At 40.9% G+C, this 19,211-nt stretch overlaps 1 protein-coding gene across 2 annotated transcripts in view; it reads left to right on the forward strand.

Annotated features, from left to right (window-relative positions):
• The window catches only part of CCDC60 (coiled-coil domain containing 60), a 57,425-nt gene extending 38,776 nt beyond the window's left edge, over nt 1–18,649 (forward strand). The window contains exons 8-16 of one of the 2 annotated variants that reach the window (XM_054082859.1): nt 38–263; nt 3,302–3,392; nt 4,002–4,094; nt 4,512–4,634; nt 6,012–6,137; nt 8,693–8,882; nt 10,271–11,290; nt 12,535–15,120; nt 18,330–18,649. In XM_054082859.1, coding sequence (XP_053938834.1) covers nt 38–263; nt 3,302–3,392; nt 4,002–4,094; nt 4,512–4,634; nt 6,012–6,137; nt 8,693–8,882; nt 10,271–10,369 — 948 coding nt within the window. In that variant the 3' untranslated portion in view covers nt 10,370–11,290; nt 12,535–15,120; nt 18,330–18,649. The remainder of the gene's footprint in view (nt 1–37; nt 264–3,301; nt 3,393–4,001; nt 4,095–4,511; nt 4,635–6,011; nt 6,138–8,692; nt 8,883–10,270; nt 11,291–12,534; nt 15,121–18,329) is intronic. The other variant, XM_054082860.1, reaches the window with a different exon arrangement.
• The last annotated feature ends 562 nt before the right edge of the window (nt 18,650–19,211 follow it).

Genomic DNA, 19,211 nt, shown 5'->3' on the forward strand with positions numbered 1-19,211 from the left:
AACACCTCCTTTCTATTACTTTTTTTCCCATATACAGAAAAGCACCTGGAAAGCACAATACAGTGTGTTTAGAAGGAAGGTACTCCAGACATCTGCTCTAGGTATCCCTCAGCTTAGCCATCAGTCATCTCTGCACGGTCAAACCCCTCGTGGCAGCATAACTTCCACTGTACCTTGCTCTGAAGACAACATCAAGATTAGTGTGTCTTCATCCAATGTTACGAGTGAGTCAGAACAAGCTAAAGAACAACCTCTCTTCCCCTGTAAGTCACTTTTCTTGACTGCCAATATCAAATGGATTTCCTTTGAGTGTTACTGGGGAGAATCTACATCAAAGACACTGCTTGATGTACCAGTGTATTCCTCTTCAGATATATGGAACTTGGTGCAACTCTCTCTGTGCCCTCCCTCTTAGTAAATTGATTTAAAGGCAACATAAATCCATGTGAATATTAAGTAAGAGTTTTAATTAATATTCAGTTACAGCAGTTGTAAAATCAGACTGTCCTCCACACCTGTAAGGTCCAACAGGCAGTGAAAACTGTGAAACTATTCTCTTCCATACCAGCTTATACATAATACAAGGTTATGATAGATCTCCAGAATGTCACTAAGTGCATGGAAAATGGTGATTAGGTAGTGTTTTTTCACAAGTCCCCTTGCTACCAGATTTATGAGACACTTAATTAAATTATCTAGCAGAACATTTAAAGCAATGGGAAATGTTTTCATGCAGTGTGTGCTTATGCTTAGGAAGTCATTGCTACAGTATATTGCTGGAAGTATATTCAAGTCCACAACCATTAAATGAATAGAATAAAAAACAATTAATTGCTTTTAAATGTAAAGGAATGGATGCGTTCTCCAAGCTGGAAAGATCTTTAAGTTCAGTCTGCCATAAGTTGGGTGAGTATGTCGAGAAGCTTGCACTTACATCATGTACTACGTACACAGCTGCTGCCGTCCGTGGCACCCAGCACCAATGAATGGCCTTCCTTTGACATTAACTGGAGTAGTGGAGAATTCAAAGCTGTATTTTTAAGCAATTCATTTACAGATGTAAATGAGCAGTGGGTTAGCGTGTGAGATGAGATTTGAAAATAATTTTGAGCAGCTAGGAGCCTCCTTACCCTCCTTATGCTGTGGGACATAAAGAAATATCTTGTGGTATGAGTGATGGATGGGAAAGATGTTCAGCATAACCTTTGGAACAACATCTATCACATGATTGCCTGTGATTTCAGGGAGCTGGCCTGAGTTTCCAGTCTGGTCCTTTCAAAGATTATGTTTCTAGTTCCAAAAAAAATACGGGAAGTTAGTTTCTGCAGGGCAGCACTGTGGCAAAGGGCAGACTCTATGACAAATTTTGAAGCTGCTATAATAATGTTTAATCCTGAATTCTGATTATAGGATGCTTCATTGACAAATCAGAAATGGATTACAAGTACAGCTGCCCTGTAGCATTATACCCCAAATTCACAAAGCCTCATGTAACTCATACAGACAAAATTCTGTGAGCACGCAACTCTATATCTTTGTGGTATTAGCCCTGCTTTGCTTCCTATCATCTCTCTCAAAAACATGCAAACAGGACTGCTTTCAGGATTGACTTTAGACAACTCAGCTGATTTTGGAGAAAACATCGAAAGTAGCTACTGCTCAGTAAAGCCGTCTCTCCCCGAAGTACTGGTATCTGCAGAGTAGATTGGTTTCAGATCAGCTATTCAATCTGCCCAAATGGTAACCATAAATAGAAAGGACCGGGTTCTTCTAAGAAGAGTTCTGACACTGCCTGCCAAGAACAACAGAGATCTGTATGCAGCCGCAGCTCAGTTTGAGCAAAGGCTCCCTGCCCATATCAATGTCAAGTTCCAGACTCTGTGGGGATCAGTCTTCATATTCAAACTGCTTCTGAGCTGTATAGCTCTAGAAGGTTCGGTAGCACAGCCAGCATCATAACGGGCTTATGCTGAGACTATTAAGGGTCACCATGGAGCCATCATTAGATCCAGTCAGTGCTGGAACTTAGTTTCTCACTAGTTTCTTTACTCATGAAACTCACTTGGCCACAGCTGATAGAAGATCTTCATGATTAGCACAGTTCTTAACATTTTAGCCTGTTAGCTGATGTCCAGCAACTTGTTCCATCCATGTCTTGGATTTATTATTTCACAGTATAATATTCTGTGCTTCTAACAAGTAGAAATTGTGCTGCTATTTAACAGTCAACGTTCAACAGTCATTTTGTATTATACTACATGTGGTGCTTCACAAAAAATGTAGGAGAAGGACCTTTTGAATTTGGTGATTGGAACTTTAAGGTGTGAGTGCTCACTAAAATGTTACTTATTACCATACAGGACATATTGAACCCCTCAGAAGGTGGCTTACAGTTTGACAGGAAATACTGGAATGTTTCATAACAGGCATGACAGTTGTTTTACCGCATGAATGATTGGAGGGAATAACACAGAGAAGGTGGCCATTTCTGTGTCTCTCCAGGGGTTTGGCATCAAAACAGGAATGAAATAGCTATGTGAAGGGAAACAAAGATGTTGAATTGAAGGAAAACAGTGAGTTAAATTGGCTTTCAAGGTATTCAAGGGAGAGAAGAATATAAGCGTTCACGTTATAGTAGAAGGTAGAAAGAGAGTAAAGGCTGTTACTAGTGAAAGAGGTCTGCCCAAAGGTGGACCATCTGGAAGCTGTAGCCCATGAATGGCTACTTAAGGAGGTGTCATGTTTTAGTGGATGCTGATGAGAAGACACAGAGAGGTAATTAGGTACCTGACAATGTTAAACATATTAAATTCCATATAACATTTAAAAGAAAAATGGCATACTGATACAGTAGACTTAGAAATTAAGAGGACTTGACAGTTATGCCAGTATAATGCTTACAGCACAATACAGGAACTGAAAATAGACTTCCTGCATATTTTGTTCCAATCTACCTGGTTTTCTAATACAATGTTTTTATAAGCATCTAATGTAAAAAATATTTAGTGTCTTCTACTTAATGGTTTTTTTTTCACAGCTGAAAGAACAAAGCTTATGTTTTCAAAAGTGATTAATGAATTGAATGCAGTCATATTTGGGTACCTGTCTTGAAATCTCTTTTAAAAGCTGCTTTCACTGAAGAAACAATTTTTTTAAAAACAAGGTAGCTATTTTCTTTAGGATGTCTCATTCAGGCCAGTATATAAAGCATCCTCTCTGCCAGGAAGAGAGGAATGCACTAGCAAGCTGACATGTTTTTACATGTTTTTTACATGTTTGTTTTTTTTTTTTTTGTTATCAGCCCTGCAGAAAGGCACCAAGAAAACAGATGAAGAGGCATCAAAAGATGTCCATGGACAAGAAGTTAAGGTTAAGAAGACTGGACTGCAGCTGTACGTTGTCCAATGGGATTCTGAATGACAGGGAGAAGCAACTGATCAGGACAGAGCTATGCTTTTTTTTTCTTTCTCCTTCCCCTGCCCCCCAAAGAACTGAATTCATCATTTAGAGAATTCAGATGACGTATATATTATTTTGCGTGAGTGGCAGAAAAGACCATTTTTCAGCCATAGAAGCAATATGTATTTTCTGGAAAGTACCCCATGAATCTTGCCTTTGCAAACAAAAGAGATCATATGCTCCAGCAGCTTTGTAGAAAAAAAAAAAAAAAAGTATGTTCTGTCTTATTCCTGTAGAACTGTTTGTTTCTACCATTACGTTTATCAGTAGTCTCTCTATAACATATCCAGCTAAGCTCACATTAGATGTGCTCCCTCATTACTCAGTTCTGTTTCCACAGCTGTAGGAACTACGTGGAAGACCATTCTTACACATAGGCTTTGCTGAAGTATTTTCCCCTTGAGCTGAGGTCAAGAGAAACAGATTTTGTACCTGCATAGGCCCAGCAAGTCTGTAATACCAAGAAGGTTTTATCAGCACCTGTAGAATTTTTCTCATTCTGAAGTACTACTGTAAACTATTTCAAACCTTTTGTCTTACAGTTTGTTGCCAGTGGCTCAGGAGAATCACAGAGTAAATATGCCATTCATTAAGGACCGAGAGAGGACAATAGCAAGGAAGCAGAGGCCCAGAAGGTAGGGGTAAGGCTACAAATCTGTTTTGAAGCACACTATATGCTGTATAAATTCAGCGGTCTGTGCGGAAGTATTTGGCATGCAAATGTCAGAGAGCATTTTATCACATGAGACCAGAGCAGGCCAGTAAAACCTTGCAACACATTTCACACATTGCAATGCAATGCGAAGGCCTTGTCCTGAAAGGACGTGACTGGAATGAAAGACAGTAAGCATCCAAACTCAATATAATTTACAAAAAAATTTGATTAATTAAAAAAATAAATTATATTAAATTTGGATGTTTACTGAGAATAAGGAGATGTCAAAATTTACATGGGGTCTCATCACTGTATGTTCTGAGCAACACAGGTGTTTACCACAAAATGGTTATCGCAGGATGTTAATTCCAGTTTTCTGTGGTGTTTTTTGTTGCAGTTGCCATATCAGCTCTCTCATTAAAAGCAAATCTAACTTGCGCGACAACATGAGGCAAAAGTTTGCAGCAGTACATGAAGCAGCAGCTTGTCGTTTACATGATACCCTAGAGAGCCTTGAGAGGTAAGAAGAAGCTGTCTTCTGTATACTCTTAAAACGCTACACAGCTTGCTTCTGATCAGATTTAGGACTTGTCTTCAGGCCTTTTAAAGCTACATTTATGAGGATTGACGTTAAAATAAGCATATAGGGAGGATGACAGAAAGTTTTATGACTGACTGTAGAAAAAATATTACAGATCAAATATTTACAGCAGTGTTTGGGGATATTTATGAATTAGTTTTCTGGAAATAGTTTTACTAAAAATTATGGTTATATTTATTTTGGACATCGTAGTTCCTTTCACCCAAAGACAAAATAATAGATTCAGTCTACACACATTCTACATGACCATCTTGTGTTATCATTTCAGAGATCGCTGTGTATTGTTCTTCAACATTATTTTGACTCTTCTCATAGTAGCTGTTGCAGTCTTCTCTCCCAAGGCCTTTTCCCAGATCAGTGACATTTCTACTTTGTTGACCAGACAAAGCCTGTCATCCTTTTGCTGAGAAACATTAATCTCTGATGTTTATGCACATTCTTTTGTCTCAGTAAGCATCAGACCTGAGATCCTTCTCTACACTGCTGTTCTGAAGGGTGTTACAGGCACGGTTTTCTTTCTGCCTCACTTCCTTCTTCTTTCGTTCTGCTGTTCCATTTTGTACTTAGATTTTTATGTCCCCAAAGCCTTCCTTATCTGGAACTGGGTCCTTATTTTCTTCGCTGGGCCGCTGGTGTGGCTGCATAAGGAACTAATCATTCCAGCATCCCGCAGTATGGAAGGACAAGTCCGATGGAAACTTATTACTTGCAGTTATTTTACCATTCTCCGTACAGCCACACAAGTGTATTCTGTTTGATCAGCATTTGGAGATGAAACTTCAGTTTGGCAGGATATAGTATAAGTAATTTACGGGAAAGAAAAGCAGACGTTTGGTTTTGTTGTAACACAGTAATAGTTTTTGTAGGAAGGCATACATAAGCCAAATTTCCGGGTGAAAGTTCTAGTTCAGGTCACCCTATTCTACCTCTCTTCTGTTGTATTTAAAATAATATTTTACCCTAAATCACTGTACAGTATTCTGTTTGTTTTTAAACAGTGGATACCTAATAGGAAATGAAGGTTGAATGTCAGTTTAAAAGTTTTGATTCTGAAGTTTGTTTGTTACCTACAGCCTAAAGTTGACACAAAACATAAACAATTTTTAATATGTTTGTAGAAATATGAACACATACAGAACACTGCAAAAGCAAAAATCATTATTAATGTCCACAGACTGAACATACAATGTGTTCTTCACATTCATTGTTTTCTCTCTTCTTTTGTAGCCTCTCAGCTAACTGTGCAGAATTATGGTAATGTTTAAAGCACAGCTTTAATTTTTAATATTTTTGTAGGAGTCAGGAAGAGCGATGTTATCAAAAATACCAGGCTTTGAGGCACTTGAAATACTTCACAAAAGACATGGAAAGAATAAGACAGCTGGGCAGGGAAACAGAATACGATGAAAGTGGCCTAAACTGGTAAGGAGACACAGAAACCTGCAGTTCAAATGAGGTGGCCCAGACCTGTCTTTAGTACAAAAAGCTTTTCTTCTTTACTTTTTTTTCTCCCCAAAGCAACGTATCACTAGAAACCATTGAATCAGTTGCCAGAAATGCAGGCTTTTCAAGCTGGTAACAACAAAAATACAGATATGATCTCTAGGAGCAGATCTTGGCTTGCTCAGCAAATAAGTTAACTGGAAACATAGGAAAGCTGATAAGGAAGAGTTCCCCTCCAAAGATATCAGGGAAAAGCACTCAGTCCTTGCATTTTTCACATCCTCCTTGGTGCATAGCTTTATGGGAGACTTCTTCCACCAGGAAGCATGTAAAACATACTGTACCCTGAATATGAAAGATGTTATATAAATGTACATGGGTTAGAATCACAACTTCTTCCTGTACTGAACAGTCACAGTACTAAAACTGATGGCAAAGAAGATTTTGGCTTTCACTGTCCTTCCACGTTAAAAAGAAAAATATTTCCTTGCCAATATTTATGAACTACACATGGATAATACCACAATGCTTACAAGGTAGTAGAGTAATTGCCTAAATGCTTCCCAGTACAGCAATTGTGCAGATTACTAGTATTTTATGTTTGAAAGGCTATTAGCTGTAGCCAGTGATCAGCTTCCAGTTACACACCAGAAACAGCCTACCAGAATATCTCAGCAAGCTCAGTGTGTTCCATACTGCTCTGCCCGTGAGAACTCCTTGGACAGTGTATGCAAACTGCATGGGATGTTGGGTTGGTTTTGTTTTTCCAACCTGCCCTGTTTTACTCTCCTTGCTAATAAGCTTTCTGTCCTTCATTATTTGAGATAACAAAAAGTCCATTTCTAATCTGAAGTCCAAAATGCAAACGGCCCAGGACCACATCAGTTGTGTTAATGAATAAGCCTATTCTTGGCCTGTCTACCAGAACTCTGGTTTTGTCAAACTTATATGTTCCAGCTGCCCTCCCATATTTAAGAGCTGGCACATAAACAAGCCCTGAAACTGGAGTGGATGTGGTTTTGCTTTTACACTTTCACGTGAAGAAAAGTAATTTGGGCAAAGCTTCATGAATGTAAAGGAAAGTGTAGCCCAACACGGCTTTTTACTTTTCACCCTATGCAAGAACAGTATTACAAGGACACTGTTCCTTCATATGGAAAATGTGCTTCCCTAGTGAGGAACCTTTGTGCCAGCGTAGGCACACGAATCCAGGTCTGCTCTGCAAAGTGCTGTCCATGAAGGGGGATGAAGAGGGAAATCTCTGACGAGACTGGTCAACCCCCTTGTGGAAAAAGAAAGTCATGACAGAGAAATCGCTTTCACAACACCGCTTGTTTCGCCAACAATAGGGCTGTTTTCCCCCATTCTCTTGGAAACGCTGCCTTGCCAAGAGCTGAATCACAGCAGGAAAACGTTACTAGCATATGCTGTCAGTCTAGCTGTCTTGTCTCTCATGAAGTGAGAAAAACTAAAAATAATATAAAATATGAATGGTCTGATATAGGAGTACACTGAACATAGCTTCCTTTCTCGAATAAAATATATTATTAATGCATAGATGGGTAATAAAGGGCCTGCGTGTGACATGATTACAGTCATCTGGCTGAGGTAGCCAGTGATTAGAGTTGGCCAGACCCACATCAGCAGTGCGCTACTCCTTGTAGAACTAGCCCTAGTGAAGACAAGAACATATATGTTTCCTTTTTTCACCAGTTTAGAGAGGAAATTTCTCACCCCTCTCCTGCTGTCCCAGTTACATGTATCCCAAACTGGAGGGGGGCAGCACTTCTGCTGATGTGTGGCCAAATCTTCATCCCTTCGCAATGAAATCCACAGCACACCACGGTCATGCACAGTCTAGAAAGATTTGGAACATCAGTCCCCAGAACTGTCAAAAAAGCACTGAAGAATTTATACAGAACATTTTTTAAAAAAAGGCCATCTTTTCGCAAGAGTTTTATTTTTATTGTAATGTGTAATTCTCTTTCTGAATCTCTGTGTTCAGAATAAAATGGTAAAGACTGTATGTTACAATGCACTTACATCAGTGAGATTTATGTCAGCATGTAGAGAGAGGAGAATGATGATAGCACAGAGAAAAGGGATAGTAAAGAGAATCAGAAAGCGTGCCAGATCAGACACTGATTGCACGGGAAAATCCATAGAGGCTAAACAAAACAAATAGAGAAAAGATGAAGAGGACAAATCTGTAGTAAAATGGAAACATTTGTTAGGATTTTATTATTTCCTTTCATACCCAAGTTTGTCATCCAAAATTTAAATGAACAGTGAAGAAGCATCTATTTCAATGCCCTGCAAAGGGAATTGGTGCACAAGTCCAATAAAATAAAGCTCTTTCGCATTATTCACTCAGAATTACACCAAGTATTGCGCTCCCAAAAGAGCCATTTTTATTGTGAAAGTTATGGAGGTGGTGAAGCAGCAGAAATGCCAGGCAAACCCAGAGTTATTAATCACACATGCATTTGTTCCCATGGCTTCTTCTTTTATTGCTGTTCTTCTTTCTGCTGAAGGGTTCTTCTATTGCTTGCCAGACTCCCCGAGTCTGTGAAGAGTGACCATTACGTACAGAAAATCTCAAAGAAACTGGAAAAATATGGCAAGAATCCTGACCTGAAAATTCCCCCCGACACCTTTGTTAAGGTTCTGGCTGATCTACCGGTGTGGGAGCTGTGTTCTCCAGAAATTGCTGCAGCTGTGGAGGTGAGATGAGGGTGGGGGGAGCAGGCATCTGTGGGCCGGTTTACTCAGTGGAAAGTTACTAGATGAAATCATTTAGGATCTATGAAGATGCTACTATTCACCTTTTACAAGGTACTTTGAACTCCTGAGAAGAAAGATGTTATTGGGTTAATAACATTGGGTTAATAATCAGTACAATTTTATTATGTCATTGTTGATTTATTTACCACCACAGTGAAAGTGGCTTCTGTCAAGAATTGTTAGGACATTAACTTGTTCTGCCCTGAAAAGGCCTGTCATTCCCAGTAATGACATCCATGAGCTATTCAAGTATTACATCATTGATCCGGGGACTCCGCAGAAATATTTGTTTTGCTTCAGCACCATAAAAAAAAACAAACAAAAAAACTCTGCCTCTCAAGATATTCAGTTGGGCTCAACTCTTGTAGTTCTAGAAGTGATTGGCAGAAAAGGGAGAGAATACATTTAGAATGTATACCACTATGTGATCTAACAAGGCAACAAACTTACAAAATATGGCAATGATGCCACCTTGTGTGTTTTATTCTCATCACAGTTATTTCCTCTAATCTGCAAGACCAACAGAAATCTCTGAGACCTGCAGGGTACTGTACGTCTTACATATATCCAGTGTTATCGTCCTTACAAAGGCAAAGATTTAGCACCCAACATGCTGAGCTCAGACTAGCTATATTTTCTTAATATCTTACAAAAAGAGCTATCTTGCCTTGTGCCCTAATGTGCGTGGTAACTAACCAGAGAGGTGGTTCAATACATAATTCTCAATATTCAATACAAAAGTCTCTATTTCTCGCTGGGTTTAGATCTATTTCTTTGCTGTTTCTATTCTCTTCCCTTTGCATTTTGATGCCTCATATTAATGAAATGGTAACAGAAAAAAAAATCATGTGATCATAGCTGAATCTCTTATCTACTTATTAAAAATAGCCACAGAGGAAGGAGGACCTTGGTGCTCTTTCTGACTGGAATAGATAAAGAAAACTGTCGCATTTTAGGAGCAAGAACAGCATCACTAAATACCAAAAGAGATCCAGATGAGGTTCTTACTTAACTTCAAGTTGCTTTAATGGATGTATTGCAGTGGTAGATAAGAAGACAGCTGCAAATTTAAAACACAAAGGCTCTACTTGGTAGGATTAAGGATATAAATTGCAATGATGATAGTGAAGTTTTCCTTTTAATTCATTTTAGAGCATATCTTGCTGTTCTGAAAGTAGCATTAAAAAATGTTTTGGTGATATAAAGCACTATACTAACTGAGAAGCCATTACACTTGTTCTGTTGTCACCATGGTCATGTTTTCCCACATGTTATCTCTCTCTTACACATAAATCAAAAGCACAGGAAAGAATCTTTTTCCATTTCAGTTTGTACGTGAAAATATTGTACAGATGCCGGAAGAGGATTTCAGTGAGTGGCTTCAGACAAGAGTAACCCCACTCTGTGCACAGTCCTCCACGTTTTAATCCAACAGCCAGACGAGATGGTTTTCCACCTACAACTGTCTTCAAGCATAAAAATGCTGCCTCAAGGAAGACTAGGGAAGGGAGCTAACTTCAGGAAGACCCACTGACCACTCTTGCACAACTGAAATTCGTCCTTCCTCAGTGCTCCACTGGCTGGAGTCAGCCATAGAAAATAAAAGCTAAATACTGACTTTGCTTTTTGTATTGTGTCTTGGACATGCTGTCAAATTTCAATCTCATCTAACCATGGAGGATGAAGACTGAGTTTCTAATCACAGGTCAGGTCATTTCTTCAGACATTCCTCTATACCTACAGTTTAACAAATACTTAATACGATTTTACTGATTTCCACATCTAAATAGCATTGTCTCTGTTTACTCTTTCATTTAGCTCTTCTTTATAAAAAATAGCCCAAGCACAGGGTAGTTGTAAGCTTTAAGACAATTCTTTTTTAGCATTAATTCTTTTTTGTAATTGAGATGTTTTATTTTTGCGTTGCATTTATTCTGTAGTTATTCTGTGATGATGGATTAATTCTTGCCTTATTAAAATCAGCATTGAAAAACCAAGCATCCTCAGATGCATTTCCAGGTTTTCACCTGAAGACATATTTTCCCCTGCCTACCTTATGTATGTTTGCCATTGCTCTGCTGGGTGAGACAGTAGAACAACACCCCTGAACTTGCAGATAGTGCTATCTGCAGGATCTCTGACCTTTGTGAACCTGTCTGGGCTTAACTGTGTGTTTCATGGTGGGGTCACAATTGCTGAGTGATGGAATCAGTGACCCAGTGACCATCTAAGCCGACGATCTTAATGAGTTGCTTACCTGCCTGCCAAAGCTTCCAGAGGACCCACTGGGGAGAAATGCTGTTGATCCTACAGTTGCAATAAGGGGAAGGAATGCCAGCTTAGGCCAGGTGAGTACAGTGACCACTGATGCATAATATATTATTGATTAATGGCTTTTTCTTGTTTCCTTCTTCAATATCAAGAGATAAATGTTTTTTGAGGAAAAGAGACAAGAATACAGATTTCTTTGACTTACAGACATCAGAAAAATAATAAGCTCTTAAAGTTCTGTTGTGCTCCCACTTTTGTCATTCTATATGTGGTGGTGACAAGCTACCATCTCTACAGGTAGTGAAGCTGTATTTTCCCCTGTCCACGCTTTCCATTCCCTTCATCTCAGTATCCAGTGGTAAACTTCCCTCCAAATCTCTGTAGGACTGATCTACTGCCCAGTGAAATCAGTGGCAGTGCTCCTGCCAGATGAGCAGGATGAGGTCTCATCCTGACCTGTGAGACCTCAATTCCACTGTTCACTATATTCTTCCATTTCTTTTAACTTCCTTGCAGCTCTCCATTGATTTTGAGAAACCACAATTTTGCTGTTCTTTTGGGATCATTTCACCATGATCTGAGTCAAGTTTCATTGTCAGTGCTGTTGCCCTGAGGCACACAAAAATAATTCTTAATTTAGCAGTTTGGGAGCTGCTGGTTGAACTGTGATTACACAAGGTGAAACCTTCATCTTGGCCCTTCCTTGCTATATGAAACTGCAGATGTAAGGTTGTGAGCTCTCCTTACATATAAGAAATCGAAACAGAGGGGCTTGTCCTTAGCTGGAATACATGAGCCACGGTGCCAAAATCAAAACTTTACACTGACCAAGCATGTGACCTAATGTGTCTGCCTGCATGTAAGATGAGATGATTATGCCAAATGTAATTAGCTAATGTCTGAGCAGCTCTTTGAGCTCCCAAAGCAGGATGCCAATGCTGAATGTTAGGGGTCTCTAATGTTTTTCTGGGATTATAAAATATTTTAGGTATGTTTTTTTTTGACAATAGCTCTCCTATTGTAACAAGGTATCAAAAGGGACTCCTCCTCTTTTCTCCTCCTGCAGCACCAGCCTAAGGAAAAAATTTCCCATTTCTTTTACTCCAAGGTGGAGAAGAGCTCCTCTGGAGCAAAACAGCAGCTTCCCTTTTCATACTTCCTGACAAACTTACAGCTTTCTCAAGCAAGATCCTCAGCCCTACTCAAGAATTCGTATGCCAATTTAAAGGACTGAAATTGTACAAAGAGGTTAGAGGTCCATACCCAGATAAAAGAACACTTGAGCTTTTAAAACTTTTGTGGTTTTTTTTTTTTCCTGTAGATGCCTTGGATTCTCCCAAATACTTCCATAGGCAATCTCACAATCTTCAACTCACTGCTCCTGTAGACCCTTTCAAGGTAGGTTAGAAGTAACCTGTTTAACACACGGGAGATGGATGCACCAAGAGTCCGGCCAGTTTGCTAAAGCTCAACAGAGTGTGTTGGAGCACGGCTTGGGTTAGTGTTCTGTCTGCTCAGCCTTCCTCCCATTCTGTTCTGGTCCTTTACAACTTCAGCTAATGGGCCACCCATTCACAAATTCCATCAGCCAAAACATACCACACAAGTCTGGGTTGGTCACTTGCTTCACACGCTGGAGGGGTGCTTGGGGGATTCAAACACTGAACTTACAAAGAATCTTGATCCTTTTTCCTGCTGCCTGATATGTTCCCAGTGTGATCCAAACCCAACCCTCCCCAGATCGCACCTCTGTGAAACTGAAATAAGAACATTTTCCTGGGTCTTACTAGTAGCAGGGCAGAAAATTGCTGTTGCACAAGAACGGCTTGGATATTAGTCTGGCAAACGTTAGAGGAAAACTCATCAATTAAAATAGTAAGTAAGGCCTCTTTCTCCATTCACTCTTCCCTTCTGCTTCACAATGGTACTGAAATCACCATCTCTACACTCTTTTCATAGGAAAGATTCCATCATGGTAGAAAAGAAGCCAACCATCCTATTATATCAACAACAATACTCCCACTGTGTTTTATCTTGGACATAAAAAGCAGCATCTTATAAATAGAGATTATAAAACAAACATCTCTGTCTTTCCTGGAGATAGGCTGTTTGATTGTAAATTAAAGTCTCAATCATTGTAGGCATGTTCAGAAAGCAGGATGCATCTTTCTAATTAAGATTTCAGCTTTATGTATCACCCGTCTGTTTGGCTGTCTTGTAAATTAATGGCATTATGCCAGCATGTTTAAGAGATGCAACTATATTTGGCCTCACACATTAATAACAGCAATTCTTTTTTGCTAAGTTTTAATAAATATCACTGTTGTAGTATTGCAGAAGATAAAAGCTCAGGCTCACAAACACCAGGATATTTGGGCTTTGGCTCCTATTAAGTTCAATGGAAATGCTTTTATTGACTCTGAGTATCGATTACTGTAATATCAGACTAAGTTGTTATGACAAGTGCAAAGACGGATCTTTTAACCAGCAGCTCAATCTTTTATTCAAAGCACTGAGTATTTGTAGCCATACTTTTTGCTAGGCAGCAAGCCTGCACAGAGCAAAATAAAAATACACTTCCCAGTAGGAAAGCTGACCAACCACCAAAAGAACGCAATCAAAGAGAAAAAAAGATGTGACAGAAGGAACGCAGCTGGGAAAGATTCTCAGATATTCCAGCCTTAATTTTCTCTCTCTGGTGAGTCGTCTTCTCGTGTGCCTAAAAGCTTCCAGCAAAGGACCAGAGCTGGACTCGTACCAAGGGCATGAGCTTATTGATCTGGGCAAATCCTTCAGCTGTTCAGCGGCAAAGAGGATTCTGTACAGACCCCTTCTTCTTGCTGAAGTCCCCATCCTACTCCTCTATCTACAGACTTCCAAAAACTTTATTTCCTTGTTCTGCATGCTAAAAGGTTCAGAGACCACTTCAAGTGGCATTTTACTGGGAAGCATGTCTGAGTAATGATTTAATGATTTAGTACTCTTAAGGACTGGTGTATGGAAAATAATAGCCGAGCTGGTTTGAATCATCAGAATAGAAATAATGACACCAAATGTGTATGTAGATAGGACTGTTCTTCATCCACTGCCTGGACTGCAATGGGTGGAAGTAAAGCTTAATATTTTCCACTTTGGCTGGAATTGAGTTGCCTCTTTGAAAGTAATAGCAGGCTCTGTGTCAGGGAAGGTTATCTTAGCCAGCCTACTATGCTTGTCATCTAGAGAAGCTGGAAGAACACTTTTTGGAAGTAGATATCTTACCCTCTCCATTTCTGTTACAACCCACAGAAGGGTTGGCATGGCTTGTTCCATCCCAACCCTCAGTTCTTCTGAGTAGGAAATGGGATTTCCTCCTGTTTCTAAATTTGCAGCCCTGTGTCTGTGCCTGGGGGGTTGCTTTTCTTTAGCAAAACCTTGTTTTCCTTCATTTAACTGACTGCTGGCTGAAAGAAATCAATGTCTAACCTTCTCCTGAAAAGATCATAAACAGCTGATCACGAGAAGCCGGGAGGACATACCAGGGCCAGAGAAAAACTAAAATTGCCTGGTTTCTTGTATTCTTAATCATCTGTCATTGGCCAATGTCAAAGATGGGATGTAGATGAATTTTGGTCTACCTGACACCTGTGTTTTATGACAAAATTGGAGAGGGAGGGAGAAGTTGAAACTGTTGGGTAATAGTTCATCCAATGTCACCATAACGTGTCTGAAGTTGTATTTATCTATTCATCAGGGTAACAGGAAGGATATTAATTCGGAAGTCCTTTCAACAGTTAGAAGCAAGGAATGCTCTTTTACAGTTACACTGAAAAGGCAGGGAAACAGCGTTCATTGCACTGAACCAGCCACTGAGTTCTGTGTTTTGAGGATGCCACCACAGCTGACTCACTGTCTTCCTTTTTTTGCGGTAAGTGGCCATTTCCATACTAAGTGTGGTCTTAAGGAATAAAAGGTAGATCCTAGGTTATTCTGCAGTTGAGAATGGAAATAAAGGGCGTATTCCACTGGAAGGGAAAGAATTTGCTCTTGCACAAAGCAGAGCAACCTCAAAGATCACTCTTTCCCATCAGAATATGCCTTATAAAGGAGCTGGCACACATGCACGTCATAAATCTCCTGTGGCTTTCAACTGATTACTGCATCAGCCCCACACAACTACATCATTTTCAGTGCTGTCAGTCCTGATAAATGATGTCAGTTTTCAAGATTCTAATTTTCCATTTTTGCAGTGCACTTCACAGGGGCAGTATTATACCCTAAAGTATGGAAAGGCTAAAAAAGAAAGCTTTTTCTCTCTGTTGATTTGTCTTTCCTTTTCTTTTTTTTCCAGTTTCTTTTCTATAATTTGTATAGCTTTTTATTAGGGTGACTATATTTTAGTGCATTACCTTGTAAATTACTCCCAACTATATATGATGGATTTAGTCCTTGTGCTGTAAATTGTAGTGGATTTTTAAAAGATCTCATCATGCTGTACTTGTTTTAGTCACTAATATCATCTCCATTTTTATCCAAATCTTCTGGAAGTCAGTAGTAGTGTATTCATTGCCGTGATACTGAGTGTACATCTTTATTCCTCATTCTGAGTAACTTTATTCCTTATTCTGAGTCCAGGACAAATAAAAATTTTCAGTTCCCCTCTTTTTTCTAAGAGTAGTAGTGAAGGGGCAATGTGTTCATTTTTACCGTAGAAAAGCTGAGAGTATGATCTGAAATTAGGTTTGAACATCACCAGCTCTGCTTCATAGGGGCTGACTGCGCTAATCACAGTCCCACCTAAGGCCAGTTTGGTTACACGTTGCTTTAAGTGCAAGGCTGTAAACAAGAATATTGAGTACTCTGACTCCTCTTGGAGGGCTACTATGATTGTTCAACATGGAACTTCATCTTGAAACTTGCAGATAATGTTCTTAAATAATCTTCACAGCTTTCTGCTGAGCCATCTCAGCACAGTGGTTCTTCCCTCTGAGGTAAGAAACTTTCCCAGGTTCTTGGGAATATAACCAACCTCCACCACTGCCATCTATGAAATGAAACTATTGGCTGAATAACTTCTTTTTGTTAACCTCAGTAAGTGGCTACAAGTCAGTGCCATTTAAAATTTAATCACTCTTGTCCTAACAGGATATACTTCTTGGATTTTAACCCATCTTCTACATAAAACAAACCACTAGATTCAGCTACAATAACTGCCTCAGGACAGAACCTTTGTCTCAAGAACCTCTTAAAGAGCTTTCATTATCACAAATTGCCACATAATATCTATGATATCATTTGCAGCTCCACATATTTCACCACTTCCTGTCTCCTGCATTCTTTACAATCCATTAGCATCCCTTAGCAGCCTCATTTGAGCAATTAAACTTTACTGTTTCTAGAAATGCACGAGGAATCCCAGGTTCTACCATTAAGTCTGTGTCTTTGAGAGACTGGGAAGGGGTTCACATGGTCGAACTTAACAGAGCCCAGACTCCTCGTACAGTTCACAGCCCTCTGAGGAATATTTAGTGATGGTTGTTGGCCTGATGTGACTGGTAACTCCACCAGTCTCTGAATCACCCTCTTGGAGGTCCCCTGTAAAGATACTTAAACTAAATGTCTGACGTTAGTAAGAATCCGTGTCCTTTCTTCATACCCTAGTTTCAAGCCTCTCGTGTGTTAATCTCTGCACACAACTTTGCCTGTAGAGTTGATTTACCGGCTGCTTTTTGTTGTGCTTGTTCGTGTTCAACATTAATGGCTCAAACTGCCCTGCATGAGACAGATGTTCTCATTCGCATGTCTGATAATAAGTTCTTATTTACCTCTGAGTGTTTCAACTACAAGCAGACAAACTCACACTCATTAAGCCATTATGGTGTTTCCCTGAAATCATTTCTACAGATTAAAGGCTTGAGTGGGAGATGCTGATCCCCTGCAGAGGGCAGGTGTGTGGCCTTCATCCCTACCGAAGTCAATTCTAAAAGCAACTGTGGGGTGTGATGTGAACTGTTTTCTGAGACCTTGTCTGGTGACTGTGTTTAAAGTCCCCTGAGGACAAACATATCAGATATTTTACAGCTACAAAGAGTTTGTGCCCGAACACTAATGGGTATGTTGGCAGGCAGATCTAACTTTGGTATCTCCTAGAGCTACAGAATGTTTCATTTTGACATTTTGGTACATCAGCAGATTCACATTTCATTCTATATTCCAGGCATGCAGCTGAGAGATAATAAATGTCTCTGAGAGTAAAAATACTGCACTTATATTTTTTATGTCTTTAGTGTGTTGACTGTGGTTTATCTTGTAGGATGACATCCAGAAACATGAAACCAACTGTGGCTCCATTCAAGTCAATTGCAAAACTCCCAGTGACACAAGTAGCTCATTCATAAAGCTCTAAGCACACTTTACTGTTTTCCATGACTTTAATTAACACAATGACCTCAGGAGGAGGCAGACAGGGCAAAAATCTCAACTTCATTTGATTAGAAGTCTCTCCGTTTGCTGAAGCTCCCTGCAGGTATAAAGCACCTTTTTCTTATATCACATGGCAGAAACAAACCCCATTCTTTTCTGGGTGCAGGCTGTCATGCTATTCCTTACAGTACCTGAAAAGGGCTCCAGGAAAGCTGGAGAGGCACTATTCATAAAGGCTTGTGGTGATAGGACGAGGGGGAATGGGTATAAACTGCAGAGGGGCAGATTTAGGCTGGACATAAGGAAGAATTTCTTCACCATGAGAGTGGTGAGGCCCTGGCACAGGTTGCCCAGAGCAATGGGGGCTGCCCCATCCCTGGAGGGGTTCCAGGCCAGGTTGGATGGGGCTTTGAGCAACCTTATCCAGTGGGAGGTGTCCCTGCCCATGGCAGGGGAGTTGGAAGTGGATGATCTTTAAGCTCCCTTCAACTCAAACTATTCTATGATTCTGATTCTATGATTCTGTCATTCCTCACCAACTTCAAAACCATGATGGAAGCAGATCTTTATTTACTTGTTTTGTTCTTTAAGGGTTTTTTTTCCATACAGTAGGTTTTGGAAAGAATAGATTCATTTCCTTGCTCCCCCTCCTGCATCCCTAACATAGATTTCACTTTACAGGGATTTCACTTTGCCAATGTTTTTATGTTTTAGGTTCAGACTGGATATCAGAAAAAAATCTTTCACGGGAAGGTTGTTGGGCCCTGGAATGGCTGTGCAGGGAGATGGTGGAGTCACCATCCCTGGTGGGATTTAAAAGGTGGGTATACAAGGTGTTCAGCGGCATGGTTTAGCAGCAGAGAGGAATGGTTGGAGTCGATGATCCAAGAATCATAGAATCATAGAATAGTTTGGGTTGGAAGGGACTTTAAAGCCCATCCAGTTCCACCCTCTGCCATGGGCAGAGACACCTCCTACTGGATCAGGGGCTCCAAGCCCCATCCAACCTGGCCTGGAACGCCTCCAGGGATGGGGCAGCCCGTGCCAGGGCCTCCCCAAAGAGGTCTTTTCCTACCTATGATTCTGTATTTCTATGTTCAGTATTCTATGATTCTAAGATTCTGTGATTCTATCATTCTATGTTCAGTGAGGACTCACTCACTTGCTATAAATCGCCCAAAATACTCTGAGCCTGAGCGACTAAAACTCTTTAAACTGTTTATTTTGTGCCCGTTTGCGGTGTTTCCGCCAAGTTCAGCTGGGGCGCGGGGGTGCCCGAAGGCGATGCCCCCGCCGGATTCTCCCACCCGACCGCGGGGCAGGACGGCAGCAGCCTCGCGGCGGGGGCGGCCCCGGGGCAGGACGGCAGCAGCCCCGCGGGGGGGGGCGGCCCCGGGGGTAGGACGGCAGCAGCCCCGCGGGGGGGGGGCGGCCCCGGGGCAGGACGGCAGCAGCCCCGCGGCGGGGGCGGCCCCGGGGCAGGACGGCAGCAGCCCCGCGGGGGGGGGGGGGCGGCCCCGGGGCAGGACGGCAGCAGCCCCGCGGGGGGGGGGGCGGCCCCGGGGCAGGACGGCAGCAGCCCCGCGGGGGGGGCGG

This window comes from Cuculus canorus, chromosome 17 (assembly GCF_017976375.1).
Source record: "Cuculus canorus isolate bCucCan1 chromosome 17, bCucCan1.pri, whole genome shotgun sequence".
Taxonomy (NCBI): domain Eukaryota; kingdom Metazoa; phylum Chordata; class Aves; order Cuculiformes; family Cuculidae; genus Cuculus; species Cuculus canorus.